This window comes from Prunus persica, chromosome G3 (assembly GCF_000346465.2).
Source record: "Prunus persica cultivar Lovell chromosome G3, Prunus_persica_NCBIv2, whole genome shotgun sequence".
NCBI lineage: Eukaryota > Viridiplantae > Streptophyta > Magnoliopsida > Rosales > Rosaceae > Prunus > Prunus persica.
In genome coordinates this window covers 4,520,097-4,537,306 of record NC_034011.1, presented here as the reverse complement: position 1 = coordinate 4,537,306, position 17,210 = coordinate 4,520,097, and the positions used below count along the sequence as shown (strand labels likewise).

The 17,210-nt window shown below is 46.1% G+C and overlaps 2 protein-coding genes across 2 annotated transcripts; both read right to left on the bottom strand.

Annotated features, from left to right (window-relative positions):
• On the bottom strand, window positions 910-3,233 carry LOC109947892 (zinc finger MYM-type protein 1-like). Its single transcript, XM_020559287.1, has 2 exons — window positions 1,793-3,233; window positions 910-1,748 (listed from the first exon to the last, which is right to left on the bottom strand). The coding sequence occupies exons 1-2, from the start codon at window positions 3,231-3,233 to the stop codon at window positions 910-912; spliced, it is 2,280 nt and encodes a 759-aa protein (XP_020414876.1).
• On the bottom strand, window positions 12,323-14,353 carry LOC109947891. The gene has a single exon (XM_020559286.1). The coding sequence runs from the start codon at window positions 14,351-14,353 to the stop codon at window positions 12,323-12,325; it is 2,031 nt and encodes a 676-aa protein (XP_020414875.1).

The window sequence follows — 17,210 nt, the reverse complement described above, 5'->3', positions numbered from 1 at the left end:
AATTTGCGTCAAAGTTTTTGGAAGCAAACATGATAGAATTTGCAGTAAAATCTCGTTTCCCATTCCCATTTTAAGGGAACACGAAAACGTTTCTTCCATAAGCATGGACATTCATCACACAACCCAAAAAATCAATATGCATATATACAAAGAGGTTCTATTGAGGGATCCTCAAATAATATGTATACAATAAAAAAACCAAAGTGCGTAAGAAAGAATCATTCTTTCCACAGTTAACCCAATGATCTAGCTAATCTCATTAATTAGCAACACCTAGCCCAATGTTGTCTTTGATCTAAAATATAATCCTAATTTAAGAATAGGATTGAAACCAGGCCCGTTTAGATTTAGAAACTGTACAATTTGATGATGACGAGAAATCTCATACGCATAAAAATTTAAAATAACAATAAGATTTTACCTTAGGGATATATTACCAATGTTTTTTTTTTCTCTGATGCAGTTAATGAAATTGGGGGAGACAAAGCCCTCGTTGTGTCCCTGGTTTGGCCACAGTCACGCTTACAAGTTACAATGCATGCAATATTATGCAATTCGTGGTTTTCCTCTTCTTCAAGTTCTGGAGAGGAATTCATAAATAAATAAAATCTCTGCAGAAAAAAATGAATGAGAAAGAGAAATTTGGGGTTTCGTCTGGCCGAAAGATAGCCAGATGGTGTAATATTACACAAACGTACAATCAGTGGCGGATCCAGGATATTTCCTTCCAGGGGTCAATGTCTAAAGGTGAAAAAAATTTATACAAAATATACTCATAAAAATGAAACGATAATATTAGAATTCATAATTCATAGAAAAAAACCACATTACAATTGTCCACGACGAGTTTTCATATTCTGAAAACGTAGCATTATAGTTTCATTATCAATACAAGCAAACACATCTTTCTCAATATAAACAAGTAAACTCACTCAACCATTGATCTCCCATTCGGTTGCGAAGTGGACCTTTCACAATATTCATAGCAGAAAATGCTCTCTCCACAGAAGCAGTTGCAACCGGTAAAGTTAAGGCTAATCTGAGAAGCAAATAAACATAATTATATGTTCTATGCAACCCTTTCTCCACCATTTTTCTTGCAAGGCTACCAATCCCTTTCAATTGAGAAAAATCAGTCATCGTACGCATATGAGTAATATAAATCTCAAGTTGATCTTCAAGTGCCAAGAGATCTCGGGAATTAAAATCTTGAGGATAAAATTCAGCAAAACGAAGTAGCTTTTGTTTGTCAAAAGCTATGAATGAATCATCTGGACTCAAACATGTCAAACAAAGAAGTAACTCAGTATTTACCTCACTAAAGCGACGATTTAATTCCGCAAGTTGCCACTCAATGATTTGAATAAAGATGTCCACACAATAATGATGGAGGTGTGTTATTATAGGAGCTCTCCGATGTGATCTCCATTGAGCTACATATGCATCATCCATGTTTGGAACCAAGATATCATGTTTGGCACAAAAGGAAGATACTTGATCAAGCAAGGCTTCAAATGCATTCTCTCTCATGTGTTGTAGTTGGTCCTTGCAAACTTTGACTAAAGTCATTGCATTCTCAATATCTTGGTCTTTCCTCTGTAATGCTTGTGACAAGTCATTTGTGGCTCCCAATATAGATCTCATGAAAAATAGGTGAAATACAAACTCAAAAGATTGTATTTCTCTCAATGACCTATTTGCTTCACCTAGATTATCAGTGGAGCCATCCTCAATAATAAATTTGAGCACTTTCACCACAGATTTAAACATGGAAATGATACTAAGTATGTACCATAATGTGAGTTCCAACGTGTATCACCGGGACGCTTGAGACAAGTTTCTTGATTTAAGCCTCGCCCTGTTGGAAAAGTATCTTTTTCTAGAGCTTCCGTAACATCCTTTTGTAGTTGATCTCTAAGAATGTCACGACGCTTGCACGATGCTCCAACAATATTAACCAAGCTATTGCAAGATGTGAAGAAAGTGGCAATATCAGCATTTCCCTTTGCCACGGCCACAAGAGCTAATTGAAGTTGATGTGCAAAACAATGAATATAATAGGCACAAGGATTTTCTCTCAAAATCTGTGTTTTAAGACCATTGAACTCACCCTTCATATTACTAGCTCCATCATATCCTTGTCCTCTTAGCATGGAAATGCTCAATTCCTCTCTTGCAAACAATATGTCAATAGCCTCCTTGAGTGAGTTTGATGTAGTATCCCTAACATGTTGAATGCCCACAAACCTCTCAATTACATCCCCACTTTTGTCCACATAACGAAACACCACCGCCATCTGTTCTTTTACTGACACATCACGTGATTCATCAACTAATAAAGAGAAGAATGCATCATTCATATCCTTGATGATTTTCTTAATAGTTTCAGTGGCACAAGCATTCACAAGATCTTTTTGAATTGTTGGAGCTATTAACTTGAGATTCCCGGGAGCATTTTCTAACACAACGGCCTTCACTTTCTCATCATGATCAGCAAGAAACTGTAAGAGCTCTAAATAATTCCCCTTGTTGCTTGAAGTGTCACTCTCATCATGCCCACGAAAAGGAAGACCTTGCCTCAATAAAAATCTCACACAATCAAGAGAAGCTGTCAAGCAAATACGATAATCAATACGAGCTTGCTCTGATTGCTTTATCAAAGCTGTTCGGATGTGTTGCTTTTGATTCATAAGATCCACACAATACTGTCTAGATTGATTATGAACACTTCCAACAGGTCCAACATGTTGCCTAATTTTATCTTTCTTCTTCCAATTCCTAAAACCCATCTCTGTGAAGGCGTCGCTACACCCTTGACCAATTCTGAAATTGGATTTGAAGAGATAACAATAAAGGCAAAATGCAGCATCTTTACTAATACTGTACTCCAACCAGTCAAATTCATCAAACCACTTGACATTAAAGCGTCGATCATACCCTGAAAGATCAGTTTGTGGAAATGTGTGATCCTTGGGCTGACATGGACCCTTTTGTAGATATGCTCTTCGAACTTCGTCTCTAATGTTAGGATCATAATCCAACATTTGAGGTCGAAGTCCAGGGTCTGCAATAAGATTAGCTAAGATATCTTGCAACTCACTTTCTTTTGAACTATCCACATCTCTAGAAATATCCACATCTCTAGAAATATCAACATCTCTCGAACTCGAACTACCCACATTATCCGAACTAGAAGTAGTTGATGCGAACCTTCTCTTAAAGTATCGTTCCATAACTGTATTGGTAGAAATAACCAATCAAACATCAACAATATTAAAAAGCCATAACTTATGCAAACTAACCAAAATAAAATCCAACAACTAATCAAATTTACCAATTATTATCTAACATAAAACACTAATTTATTCAAACAAACTAACCAAAACTAGAAGCCCTTAATTTATTCAAACTAACCAAGAGATATAATCTTACATAAAAGTAAAATCCTAATTTATTCAAACTAACTAACCAAAATCAAAACCCCTAATTAATTGAAACTAACCAAGATAATCATATAATCTAACATAAAAATAAAACGATAATTTATTCAAACTAACTAGCCAAAACCTCTAATTTATTCAAACTAACATAAAAGCCCTAGTTAATTCAAACTAACAAACTAAAATAAAATCTCAACAACAAACAACAACAACAACTAATCAAGAAAAACACTAACATATAAGAATCTTTACTAATTAATTAAAGCATAAAGAAAATAGGATAACATACTTTCAAACTAACTAACCAAAATCAAAACCCCTAATTAATTGAAACTAACCAAGATAATCATATAATCTAACATAAAAATAAAACCCTAATTTATTCAAACTAACTAACCAAAACCAATTTGTCCAAAAAAAAAAAACTAACCAAAACCAAAACCTCTAATTTATTCAAACTAACATAAAAGCCCTAGTTTATTCAAACTAACAAAGTAAAATAAAATCTCAACAACAAAAAACAATAACTAATCAAAAAACACTAACATATAAGAATCTTTACTAATTAATTAAAGCATAAAGAAAATAGGATAACATACTCTCAAATTTGAGGGATAAATCCACCTTTGAAATCAAATTGAATTTTGGAGGCACTTATTCAATTTTCTGCTGCCCAGTGCCCACCGCCGACGCCACTTTACTGCCTCCACCGACTGATTTGTGAGGGGGGAGGGAAAGCCACCATTGAATTGGATTGGAGGTTGGTTGTTTTAGTTGGGGTTGGAATTTAGGTTAGAGGATTTGATATTGAGAAGAAGAAATGGGTTTGAAACTGATGGGTTTTCGGGTAGCACAGCAGCTGTGCTGCTGTTTTGTTTTTTTGTTTTTAAACCTGTGCCAAAACGACGTCGTTTTGGCCAGGTGTTATTAAAAAAAAAAAGTGTAAGTGAAACGACGTCGTTTTGAAGAATAGCGCGCAAAAAAAAAAAAAAAAAACTTAAGTGCAACGACGTCGTTTCGACGTCGAGGGCGCAAAAAAAAAAAAAACCACTTAAATGAAACGACGTCGTTTTGACGTCGACCAAACAAAAAAAAACGATGCGCGCTGCGCGCAAGCTCTCCACAGCTGCGCAGCAGCACAGCAGTTTGCCCCATTGGGGCATTTCATCGAGCACCTTGCGAGGGTCAATTTGGGCGGCTCTAATGGAGGATTTCAGAGGTTGCAGGGGTCAATTGACCACCCTTGCTCCTCTGTGGATCCGCCCCTGCGTACAATAACAGTACAATATTATTATTATTTTTTACAAAATTCAAAAACCTGAACTGATGGAAGATTTTTTTGAGAATTTTTTTTTCAAGAATTTGAAGAGGTGTAGGTAGTATGATATCTTTTGTTATTTTTCGCTTTTCTTTTTCTTTTCACACATCGCTGGTAATAAAATGGTGTAATGGAATTGTACTTGACCGATCCAACCGTCTCGTCTTTCGTCTACCTACCACGTTGAAATAATTTTTGAACTCCAAACTATCGTATTCTCAAAGAATAGATAAGAAAAAGTCTGTCCATAATTTCACTTGTCACTCGCACAGTCGTAGTCCTCTTTAAACTTCTCCACCCATGCAAACCCCTTCACATCCCTGATCTCCTCTCTCTTCTCAATTCCCGATCAATAACTAGTATGCGTCCTTTTTGGTTCTTCCTCCCCTAGTTTGCCGGTTTGCTGCTTAATGAAACCAAACGCTTTGTTTATTTTTTTTTTTCCAGGAAAGGTTGTATCATAGGCCCTATGCGGGTAATCTTGGGTAAATATTGAATTTCATGATCTTTTTAGGTGGTGGTGATGATGAACAAGTGTAGATTTGGAGCGCATTAGAATTGTTGATGCGAAAAAGTGATTCGGCACGTATTTCGTCAACTTAGTTGTTTTATGTCTTCGGTAGGTCCCTGTCTTCGGAAAGTGCTTTTCTTCGGAAGGGAAAGTACCTACAAAAGGACACGTTCGGTAAGTCCTTGGGGTACCGGTGCGGTACCGGCCGAAGGCTCTCCGATACTTTAGTAAGTACGGTTTTAGTAATGTTAACTGACAGATCAATCGGTAGCGTACCGTTCGTTCTGGATCTCCCTCTTTTGGGGATAAGGGTCTCCTTATATAAGCCTTGGGAGGTGTGCACTGTGTTCATATTTCTGATGTGGGACTGTGGACATGGATTGTGAGCATGACACGTGTCCGATGGCAAAAAGGGGGCCAAGATAGATGGCTTCGGTAGGAATCATGCCGAAGGCATCTCTGTAACCAAAATCGATCCTGTCCACGTGTCCGGTTGTCATAGGCCGTTTATCTTCGGTATCAACAGTAGTCCCCCAAGTTCTCTTCCGAAGATGCTTCGAAAGGGAATTTAGTTCTCTACCGCAGTTCGGGGGTTGACCTGCCGTTCGGCAGGCTTGTTCGAGGAGACTGACTTGCGACTCGAGGGGTCGTCGATGCTGATAGGCGAGAGGGCAGAGAGACGCTTCGTCTTCCGTGCCTGGCGTGCAGTCGGCAGCGCCATTCGTCAGGTGACGCGTGGCCAGTAAAAGCACGTCTGACGGCGCATTAAAGAGCCGTTTAGTCTTTCGAGGCGTACCGTTACAGCTCTCTCCCTATAAATAGAAGCTGCTCTAGATGTAAAGCTCACTTTGCAATTGTGAGTTTGAAGTGAGAGCTCTGCGCAGGCGATTTCCGAAGAGATTGAACGGTAATCAAGGCGATTTTCTCAGCGGTTCTCGGCATTCAAGGCGATTTCCGAAGAGAGTGAACGGCAATCAAATCATCCTACACCACCCAAGGTAAGGTACCGTTCGGTACTCCCTAAATACTCTATTTTTATGTAATTATACGCCTGTCCATGGCATAGGCTAGCCGAACGTTAAGTAGGATTTTTCTTCGGTAGTCTAGTGGCCATAGGTAGCGATGTAGGTATCGGTAGGGTAGTTGTGGCACGGGCCTTAGCTTCCCTTTCTTTGTTTTGTAGATGTCCGATAGCGAGTCGCCGTTCGGCAGTGAGCCCAACGCGTTCGATGGGGAATTATCATCTGGATGGGACACGTCCAGCGGGGCTGTGAGCCTCGACGCCGAGGGTGGAGAAGACACCGATATGGAGTTATTCGGTGAGGAGGTGAACTCCGTTCCCACCCATGGCATCGGTAAGGGGCTTATGACGGGGCAACCGCTACCCTTGGCCGCGGTGTATAAAGACGGTACCCGCGTCGGCCCGTTGGAGCATCAGCCTGAGGCCTCCACCTCCGGTCGTAGTGAGGGAATTGCCGGTCCCTCCCGGCCGAGGGTGACGATCGTCCACCGAGGGCAGCCTACGATACCGGTGGGTGTGCCTAGGAAGACTCTATTCGGGGTCGACTACTTGGAGCCCAACAAGATCACCGAACGCGAGTTGGAGAAGATTAGGGCTGAGTACCTTATTCCGGACTCGGTGAGGATGAGGATACCGAGCCCGGTCGAGTCCCTCAGCGACCCAACGAATGGTGAAGTGACCTTCTTCACTGACGTTCTTCTGCAAGGGGTTCGGTTGCCGTTGCAGCCTTCCGTGCAGAAGATCCTTGCCCAGATCGGGTACGCTCCCGGCCAGTACAACCCCAACTTCTGGGTGGCCTTGATGGGGGTAATTGCTGCGTTCGGGATTGCCGAGGAGGGGGAGCCTTCCTACGAGCAGTTCTCGTACCTATACAGCATTACCAAGTCCAAGAGCGCCGATCACGGCGGCTGGGTCCAGGCGAACTGCCTGAAGGCTTCCGAGCGGGGGCACTTCATCAGCTCGGTGCCGACTTCTTAAAAGTAGTGGAGGAATCGGCGGGTGCTACTATCCGGCGATTGAGAATCGCCATCGGGACCACCCCCCCTGCTTCTCTGTCCCGAAGACATTTCAGATCGCCGGTAGGTTTCCGAAGTACCGATTGATAGGTTCCCGAAGTACCGATTACTAATTTTCCTTCTTCTGACAGGTAAACTCAAGTAGTCGAGCCCCAAGCAGAGTGAGATCCGGCAGCTCGACAGGGTGAAGCTGAAAGTACCCGCTGCCAAGCGAGTCTACCCGCGTTTCCTCTTCACCGACAACCTCATCAAAGCCGGCCTCGTCAATCCTGCCTAGAGTAAGTGTATCTTTCCTTCTCTTTTTTTTTGTTTGCGTGTATTTGATATTGCTTGCCGACTGACCGAACGCTCATGACCAGTGACGGACGCAAGGAAGGTTGCCGAAGCGAAAAAGATAAACGAGTCCTCCAGGAGGCGTCTGATGATGGGCCTGGAGGGCAAGAAGAAAAAGAAGCAGCCTGAGGCGGCTTCTGCTTGGCAGGTGGCAGTGGATCCTGAGGATCAGACTCTCGCCGATCGCCTGCTGGAGCTAGGTGTCGAGCCTGTGCTCAGGCGGGTCGGCAAAGAGGGCTCGGCTCCGAGGCGGATGGGTTTCGAAGCCGCTGCCTCCAAGGCTGCCGGCAAGCGGCAGGAGACGGTCGATCTGGAGGCCGAGCCGGTCCCCAAGCGCCCTCGCCAGTCGGAGGTCCCGAGGGCCGTCCTTGCGGTGGAGGACGAGGACGGTCATTCCGAGGCCGTCACCATCACTTGCCCGGCAAAGACGGTCCAGTTCGTCAACCATATGATCCTCGGCTCTCAGATAGAGTTGCCGGAGATCGACGAACTCCCAAAGAAGTTTCTTCGGGAGGAGGCTGGACGCGCCTTCTGACTCCAGGCCTCGGTAAGATTCTATCTCTTCCTTTGTCGTTCTATTTTTGTAAGTGGGGCATGCTTCTGACTTTGTTTTGCGCAGGCGTCCATGGACATGTGGCTCTGCGTCAAGCGGGCCATCTCTGCTGTCGAGCGCGCCAAGAAGGCGTACGAGGACGGCAGGGCCAAGGTTGCCGAGGCTGGCAAAGCGCTCCAGGAGCACGCCCACCTGGTAAAGGAGAAAGAATCTGCCGTACGGCAGGTGGAGAAGATGAAGGGTCTCCTGGAGGCGGCGCTGGAGGCAACGAAGGATGCCGAGGCTTCCAAAGACGCAGTGCAGGTGGCTTTGGAGGAGTCGGAACGGGCGAAGGCAGCGGTGCAGGTGGCCTTGGTGGAATCGGAACTGGCCAAGGCTGCGGAGGTCGAGGCCGCCGTTCAGTCAACTATCAGGGGGTACCGTTCGTCCGAAGAGTTCACTGTCCTTCTGGATAAGGAAGTGGGCTCGGAGATGGCGGACCTGTTGTACCGATTCAAGCGGTACAACCCTGGGCAAAAGATGAACCTGAACTTCATCGCCGACCCTCCACCCTACCGGAAGGGATAACCGAGGAGATGATCGAGGAGTATGAGGGGGAGGACGCCGCCGAACGTTCCAGGTCTGCCGAGGCTGCTGCTGGTGACGAAGCCTGAGGGCATCTTGCTGTTTATTTTGTAATAGTCATAAATTTAGAGTTTTCATGTATTCTGAACATATTGGTGCCGAAGGCATCCTTAATTTAAATGCGATTTTTATCTATCGTTTGCACAATCTGAATTTGTTTTAATTGCCGATCTTACTATTGCCGAAAGGCTCCGTATAGGATTTATAACGTTAAAGGGACACTTCAAAAATTGCAAGTTCCGATAGAACCAGTAGGGTAACAACTTTGAAAAACATTTATTGCCGTAAGCTAATAAAGATGCCGTAGAACGCTATTGGCTGCCGTGGCTAGTAGAGCAATTAAAAAGGAGGTCCTGAAGTAATAGTGCCGAAGGCTTTCTATTAATTTCTGCCGAAAGGCAAATACATTTCAATCGGTTACAGCTTTGTCCTGCCGTAGGCTAGGTTACAACTTTGTCCTACCGTAGGCTAGGCTACTTGAAATAGTATTTGAGATGTTCCACGTTCCAGGGATGACCGAGGGTCTTGCCGTTGGGGTCTCTTAGGCGGTAGGTTCCCAATCGAAGGATACCGATGATTTCATAAGGTCCTTCCCAGGAAGGTCCGAGAGTCCCTTCCGTGGCATCTTTGGTTGCTAGGGATACCTTCCGCATGACCCAGTCTCCGATTCGGAACGAGCGGTGTCTGACCCTAGAGTCGTAGTACCGAGAGACACGTTGCTTGTAGGCTTCATTCCGAAGGTTGGCATGTGCCCAGTGCTCTTCAAGAAGGTCGAGGCTTAGAGAAAGTGCTTCTTCGTTCGGCTTCGGTGCGAAGGTTTCCGTTCGGTAGGAAGGTTCGCCAATTTCCACGGGCACCACGGCTTCCGAACCGAAAGCCAAGGAAAAGGGGGTTTCTCCAGTGGACGTTCGGTAGGATGTCTGAATGGCCCAGAGTGCTTTGGGAAGCTTTTCTGGCCAGGCTCCTTTGGCTTTGTCCAGCTGCCGTTTCAGTAGCTTCTTGATGATTTTGTTTATTGCTTCCACCTGACCGTTCGACTGGGGATGTGCCGGTGATGCGAAAAACAAGTTGATTTTCAGGCGGGTGCAAAATTGCCTGTAGAGTTCCGAATCGAACTGCTTGCCGTTGTCGGTAATGATTGCATACGGGATACCGAACCTGCAACAAATATGAGTCCAGACGAAGTCTTCCACTCTTGCTGCCGTTATGGTTGCTAGAGGTTCGGCTTCTACCCATTTGGTGAAATAGTCGACGGCGACTACTGCGTATTTCACCTGGCCTTTGCCCTGCGGCATCGGACCGATCAGGTCTAGTCCCCATTGTGCGAAAGGCCAAGGACTTACGATCGGTGTCAGAGGTTCGGCAGGGATGTGCGGTATGCTACCGAAACGCTGGCATTTATCATACTTTTTTACTAGCGAGTTAGCGTCCTGGTGCATGGTCGGCCAAAAGTATCCCTGCCGAAAGGCTTTGTGGGCGAGTGACCGGGACCCGGAGTGGTCGCCGCACACACCATTATGGATCTCCCGAAGGACGTAATCCCCCTGTTCTGTCGTAAGGCACTTGAGATATGGAGTGGTGTAGCCACGCTTGTAAAGGACGTCGTTGATGACGGTGTACCTTGCCGATCGGTACCTAAGCTTTCGAGCCTGGGCCTTGTCTTCTGGAAGGGTGCCGTTGGTCAGGTATGAGTAGATAGGAGACATCCATGTATCTTCGTACCGTATGGTACATGTCTCGGAGACTACCGTGCTTGGTTGGGCAAGAATCTCTACTGGCACCCTTCTTCCGATTTTGTCGTTGATTGCCGAAGCCAGACGCGCCAATGCATCGGCATGGCTATTTTCGGATCTGGGGATCTGCCTGATCTCTTAGGCTCGGAAGCTTTGGAGCAGCTGATGGGTGGACGAAAGGTAGACGTGCATGGAGGCGTCTCTGGCCGCGAAGTCTGCCGTTACCTGGTTCACAATGAGCTGGGAGTCACTGTGAATTTTGATTTGTTTGGCATTCATGCTCTTGGCTAACCGAAGGCCGGCCAAGAGGGCTTCATATTCCGCTTCATTGTTAGAGGTTCGAAAGTCGAATCGGAGGGCATACTCGATCTTGAGTCCTTCCGGTGTTGTCAGTACCAAGCCTGCTCCGCACCCTTGTTGGTTTGCCGAACCATCAACGTGCAGAATCCATACGGGAGTTGATTCGTAGAAGCGTTCGACGTCTAGTTCCTCCGGCAATCCGGTGTCGGTCACCGGCTCAGGTGTCAGCTGTGCTGTTGATGGGGTGAGTTCGGAGATGAAATCGGCAACGGCCTGACCCTTTTTGGCGGGCCTTGGCATGAAGTGTATATCGAACTCTCCGAGCTCGATCGCCCACTTGATCAATCGGCCAGAAGTCTCTGGTTTTTAGAGCACCTGCCGGAGCGGTTGGTTAGTCAGGACTTTGATTCCGTGCGCTTGAAAGTATGGCCGAAGTCTTCCTGCTGAGACCACGAGGGCTAGTGCAAGCTGCTCTAATGGGGGATACCGAAGTTCAGCACTCTGGAGCGCCTTACTGACATAGAAAATCGATAACTCTGCTTTCTCTGGTTTCCGAATTAATACCGAACTGACGGCAGTACTAGATACCGAAAGGTATAGGAAGAGAATCTCCCCAGGCAGTGGTTTTGATAAAATGGGTGCTCTGCCCATGTAGTCCTTTAAGTCTTGAAACGCTTTATCACATTCGGCAGTCCATATGATATCCCGTTTGCCCCCTTTCAAGGCTTTAAAGAATGGTACACATTTGTCGGTAGCCTTGGATATGAAACGAGTCAAGGCCGCCACACGTCCGGTAAGGCTTTGAATGTCCTTCGTCGTTTTCAGCTTCTCCATGTCGATGATTGCCTTTATTTTTTCAGGGTTCGCTTCGATACCCCTCTCACTAATCATGAATCCGAGGAATTTCCCGGAAGATACACCGAAGGCGCACTTTGTCGGGTTCAGCCTCATCCGGTAATTCTTCAGTATGCCGAACATGACTGACAGATTCTGCAGATGTTCTTCGGCAGTTTTGCTTTTTACTAGCATGTCGTCAACGTAAACCTCCATGATGCTGCCGATGTACTTGGCGAAGATTCTGTTGACGAGCCTTTGATATGTTGCCCCCGCGTTCTTCAGGCCGAACGGCATGACATTATAACAGTACAACCCTCTATCTGTTATGAAGGCAGTGTGTTCGCTGTCGGAAGGGTGCATTAATATCTGATTGTATCCCGAATAGGCGTCCATGAAGCTGAGCAGTTCGTGTCCGGCGGTGGCGTCCACGAGCTGGTCTATCCGTGGCAACGGAAAGCTGTCCTTTGGGCAGGCCTTGTTCAGATCGGTATAGTCTTGGCACATCCGCCACCCGCCTGAAGCCTTCCGGACCATCACCGAATTTGCCAGCCATACCGGATACGTAGCCTCCTGGATGAAGCCGATGGTTTGAAGTTTGTCAACCTCCTTACGCATGGCTTCGTATCGCTCGGTATCTTACGAACGGCGCTTCTGTCTTACAGGCTTGTAAGCGGGAGAGATGCTGAGTTTATGGCTGTTGACCTCTGGGGCGATGCCGGGCATATCTTCATAGGACCATGCGAATACTTCCGAATGGTTCCGCAAGAAATTTATGAATTGCGTTCGGAGGACAGGAGCGAGTCTGGTGCCGATTCTAACCTGACGGTCGGGCTGCTCCTCGCTCAAGGTTATTGTCTCCAGCTCTTCGGCGGGTTGTGTGTGTGGAGTCGGGGACTCATCTCGGGGGTCGTCAACTGGTCCTGTACCGTTCGGTACCCCTTGGACAGACATGGTCTCATCGGGAAGTTTGAAAGAAGTTGACTTCAGGGCCGTGGCGTAACAAGTCCGCGCGCTTAGCTGATTTCCTCGGACAGCCCCTATGCCGTTGGGGGTCGGGAACTTCATCAATAGCATGTGGGGGGAAAGATGGGCCTTGATCCTGGTGAGTGCCGTTCGTCCAACTATAACGTTGTACGCTGTCGGGCAATCAACGATCAGGAAATGATCGTACACCGTTGTCCTTCTCGGCGCGGTGCCGAAGGTAATAGGCAGTTTCACACTACCGACTGGTTGGACCAGATCCCCCGAGAAACTTAACAGAGGGGTCAATTGCCGGTTCACCTGACTGTCGTTTATTCCTATTTCTCGGAAAGCCTCGGTAAATATCACGTTCGCAGAGCTTCCGGTATCGATCAGTACCCGTCCTACATCATAGTCGGCAATTTCTGCTCGAATGATCATCGGGTCGTCGTGGGGATAGAGGATGCCCTCTTCCTCCTCCTCGCAAAATGTGATCGGTTCCCAATGAACTTTCGGCGCTTCATGATGCTGGTTTACCTCTATACCGAATACCTGAGGGAATTGCGCGGCACACACGTACTGCTTCATTGAACGGTTGCTCATTCCTACGATGGTGGGGCCACCGCTGATAGTGCTTATCATGTTTATCTGTCGAATTGGATTCGGCACCGGCACCGATGGCTGCCGGGCGATGTACTGATCTAGCTTCCCCTCTCTGATCAACCGTTCGACAATCTTTCTTAGGCTTATACAGTCTTCTGTATTGTGGCTGTTGTGCTGATGGTATCGGCAGAATTTTCCGGTATCCCGGTTGTCTTGCCGATTGGGTCTTCGCAGATTGGGCTTTAGTATTATCTCTTGTTCGTTCATCAGAACGGCCTCGTAGGTAGTGTTTAATAGGGTGAAGACTTCATTGCCATGGTCACGATTCGGCAGTGGCGCTCGATGGTCGTTGCGACCATACCTCCCTTTTCCCTTCTTCGAGTGTTCTCTTCGATCGGCACGGTCGTCTTTCCTCTTATGACCTGCCGAGTATGTGTCGACTCCCTCGTAGGGTGTCGCCTTTGCCGGATAAGCGCTTGGTTTGGCATCTCCTCGCGATGCCGAAACCGCGGGTTTCGAGTTGAAGTATTCAGCTTTTGCGTGGATTGCTGCCTGCTTCATCAGTTCGTCGTACGTGCGCCAGTTGCTGCTGTGTACTAGGTATCGGAAATGCGAGGACCGAAGGCCACTCTTGAAGGCACCGTAGGCTGCCCTATCGTCTGTTTCCGGACACCTTGAGTACTCGTGACTGAAGCGCGCCGCGTATTCTCTCAATGGTTCGTCCTCTCTTTGCCGAATCGTGTACAGATCATCGGCAGAGTAAAGACAGTCCGTTTGGATCATGAAGTGATTGAGGAAAATTTGTTTCAGCTCGTCGAAGGAATCTACCGTTTCAGGCTCCAAACGGTAGAACCAGTTCAGGGCTGCTCCGGTGAGGGAAGACGGGAATAGCAGGCACTGCCCTTCATCGCTCAAGCCCTTACATCCAATGGCGGACTGAAATGAGTGGAGGTGTGTTAAGGGGTCTTCCGTTCTCGTATAAAACGGTATGCGCAGTTGCTGCCCTTCCCTATCCTGCTGAGAGTCCCGGATGCGCCTGGTGAATGGCCCGGGCCGAAGCTTTCCCCACTCCGGTACTTGGGAGCGAGCTTTGTCGTTTTCCATTTTCTGGACTTTCTGAAAAAGGAGTCGGACAACAGGGTCTCGGCTAGGGATTTCCTCGGAACCATAATCTTCCAATTGCCTCTGTAGACTTAATGAATTAACCCCCGAGTCCCGTGTAGGCGTGTAGACGTTTGTGTCCTGGAAGGGATATATTCGGATCCTGACTCCTCTGCGGTGTCCAGCCCTCTGACCTTCCGAATAGGCGATTTGTCTCGTAGAATTTTCATCCGTGAGTCCCTTTGTCGAGCGCTAATCCTGATCGGAGACCTCCATCTCTCTGCCTCCCGATCATTAATCCGATGTCGACAATCGGTGTAGAACTTCTTTGGGACGTGTGGCTGATCCCTGGGTGCCGGGACCACCAACTGTTTGGAAGGTGCGGGCGTTGCCATCGCTACCTTATCGCGTTTCTTCCTCCTATGAGGGGTCTGCAGGCTCTCAGAAGAGTGAGTTGTCTGGATGTTCTGTGTGTGCTGCTGATGGAGCAGCTGCTGGGTCTCATCCACTTTGGACGAAAGAAGGTTGTTGTGTTCCTGAAGCCTTGCCATGTCCTTCCGTAGGGACGCGATCTGGGCTACCAGCTCGGCTTCGGCGGCTGTTTGGGTTGCGGGGGCGTTTCCGAAGGGAGTGCCTGGGGGTAGCGCAGGGCTAGCCCCTCTCTGCCTACTGAACGGTATCCCTTCTTCCGGTAGGAACGTGGGTACTGAAGTGGTCCCCATGCGTTTTGGAGATTGTGGGTTGATGATTTTTCTGGATTCCCACAGACGACGCCAAACTGTTGATGCGAAAAAGTGATTCGGCACGTATTTCGTCAACTTAGTTGTTTTATGTCTTCGGTAGGTCCCTGTCTTCGGAAAGTGCTTTTTTTCGAAAGGGAAAGTACCTACAAAAGGACACGTTCGGTAAGTCCTTGGGGTACCAGTGCGGTACCGGCCGAAGGCTCTCCGATGCTTTAGTAAGTACGGTTTTAGTAATGTTAACTGACAGATCAATCGGTAGCGTACCGTTCGTTCTGGATCTCCCTCTTTTGGAGATAAGGGTCTCCTTATATAAGCTTTGGGAGGTGTGCACTGTGTTCATATTTCCGATGTGGGACTGTGGACATGGATTGTGAGCATGACACGTGTCCGATGGCAAAAAGGGGGCCAAGATAGATGGCTTCGGTAGGAATCATGCCGAAGGCATTTCTGTAATCAAAATCGATCCTGTCCACGTGTCCAGTTGTCATAGGCCGTTTATCTTCGGTATCAACAAGAATAAATAATGATGATATATGTTGTCAGCTACTTTCACGAATTGTCTTGTTGGATTGACTAAACAAAGCCTTTGTTTTATTAAGTGCTACTTCACAATAAACTTGTTATTCAAATTTTGAATTGTTCTCAAATTTTCTTAGTTTGCAATTTTATTTTATTTTACCTTTTTAAAAATTCGATTAGAGATACATTGGCTTCCAAAATGAAAAGAGAGAATTTCAAATTAAATGGGTTAGTTCTTGGGCCCGAGTAAGGCCCGTTTCATTATGGACTTGGGTTTTGGGCTGAGCTGGGATCAATGATTTTACTAAATGGGCCAGCACGACACGACCCGATAAATTAAATGAGTTGGCCCAACCTGACACGAATATGTTGAAGGCACGAGTTTAAATGAGCTGACCCTGCCCATTTGACACCTCTATTGGGATGGGTTACATATCTGGTGCTCAAGCTTAGGGGATTACTTAGAGGGTACGACTGAATGAGAAATAAAAGAGGCATTTGATTTTAGGGTTCAAGGTGTCGTGTTATGCAACCTAGGATAAGCTTCATATGCATTAAGTTGACACATGTATTAATATTTAAATAATAAGATAATAATAAATATCGATTTGATATGGATATCCGTCGAGTTAAGAATATTGTTACCCGGTCCTTTGACCAAACTTTTTAGTATAAATTGGATTGGAAGAATTAAAAATTAATTAATTTAATTTAACCAAACCGTTAGTTCATTACTATCGATACACAGATTTTCGAACGAGATGCCCAAACCCCTAATTGAGCTCTTCCACCTCCACCCATGTGGATAGAGGTTCGAAACCCCTAGACACCAAATAAATATTTGTGTCAACCGCTCTCCCCCAATCACTTGTACTATAAAAACCATATACATGAATGAATTTGATGCCCATTCTCAAACTTCTATCTAAAGCTAAACGGTGGAAAGAAAATTACGCAAAGGCTTGCTAAGATTGAATGGGCCTAGTATAACTAGGGCTGGAGCCCAACGGAACAACCTAAAGCCCAATGGAGCTGATGGACCATGGAACTAATGATGGGGCTAAGACCACTGGAACCAAAACGACGTCGTTCAACCTCTCCTCTTGTGCGTGCCATTTTAGGCGCACATCAAATTCGCGCAACGTAAAAAGCAGACAGGTGGGGGAGTCTCCCACTCGTGACTCAACTCACGACCTCTCTCATCCCCAATTAACCGTCGTCGTCTTCTTCCTTATTACCTTCCACAGCTTTCACATTCCCTTCCTCCTCCACAACACCACACCCCCCCCCCCCCACAAAAGAGCTGTGAGAGCCAAATGATATTGAAGCTCTGCTTAACGAAAAAAGTTCCATATTTAAGAAGATTAAGAGACTCAGAATTTTTGTATTCTGTTCATCCTTTCGCATCTAAGTGCAATCATGTTATAAATAATGAACTGCATATTTTGATTCTTGGATATCTGTGCGTTCTCTACAGTTTCATTTAGCAGAGGTGGATGTACAGCGACCTTGTGCCCTGTAACTATGTTCATATACGTACAACCGTGCATTCATTAAATGTGCACAGCAAAATTTGACTAACAAACTTAATCGATTTT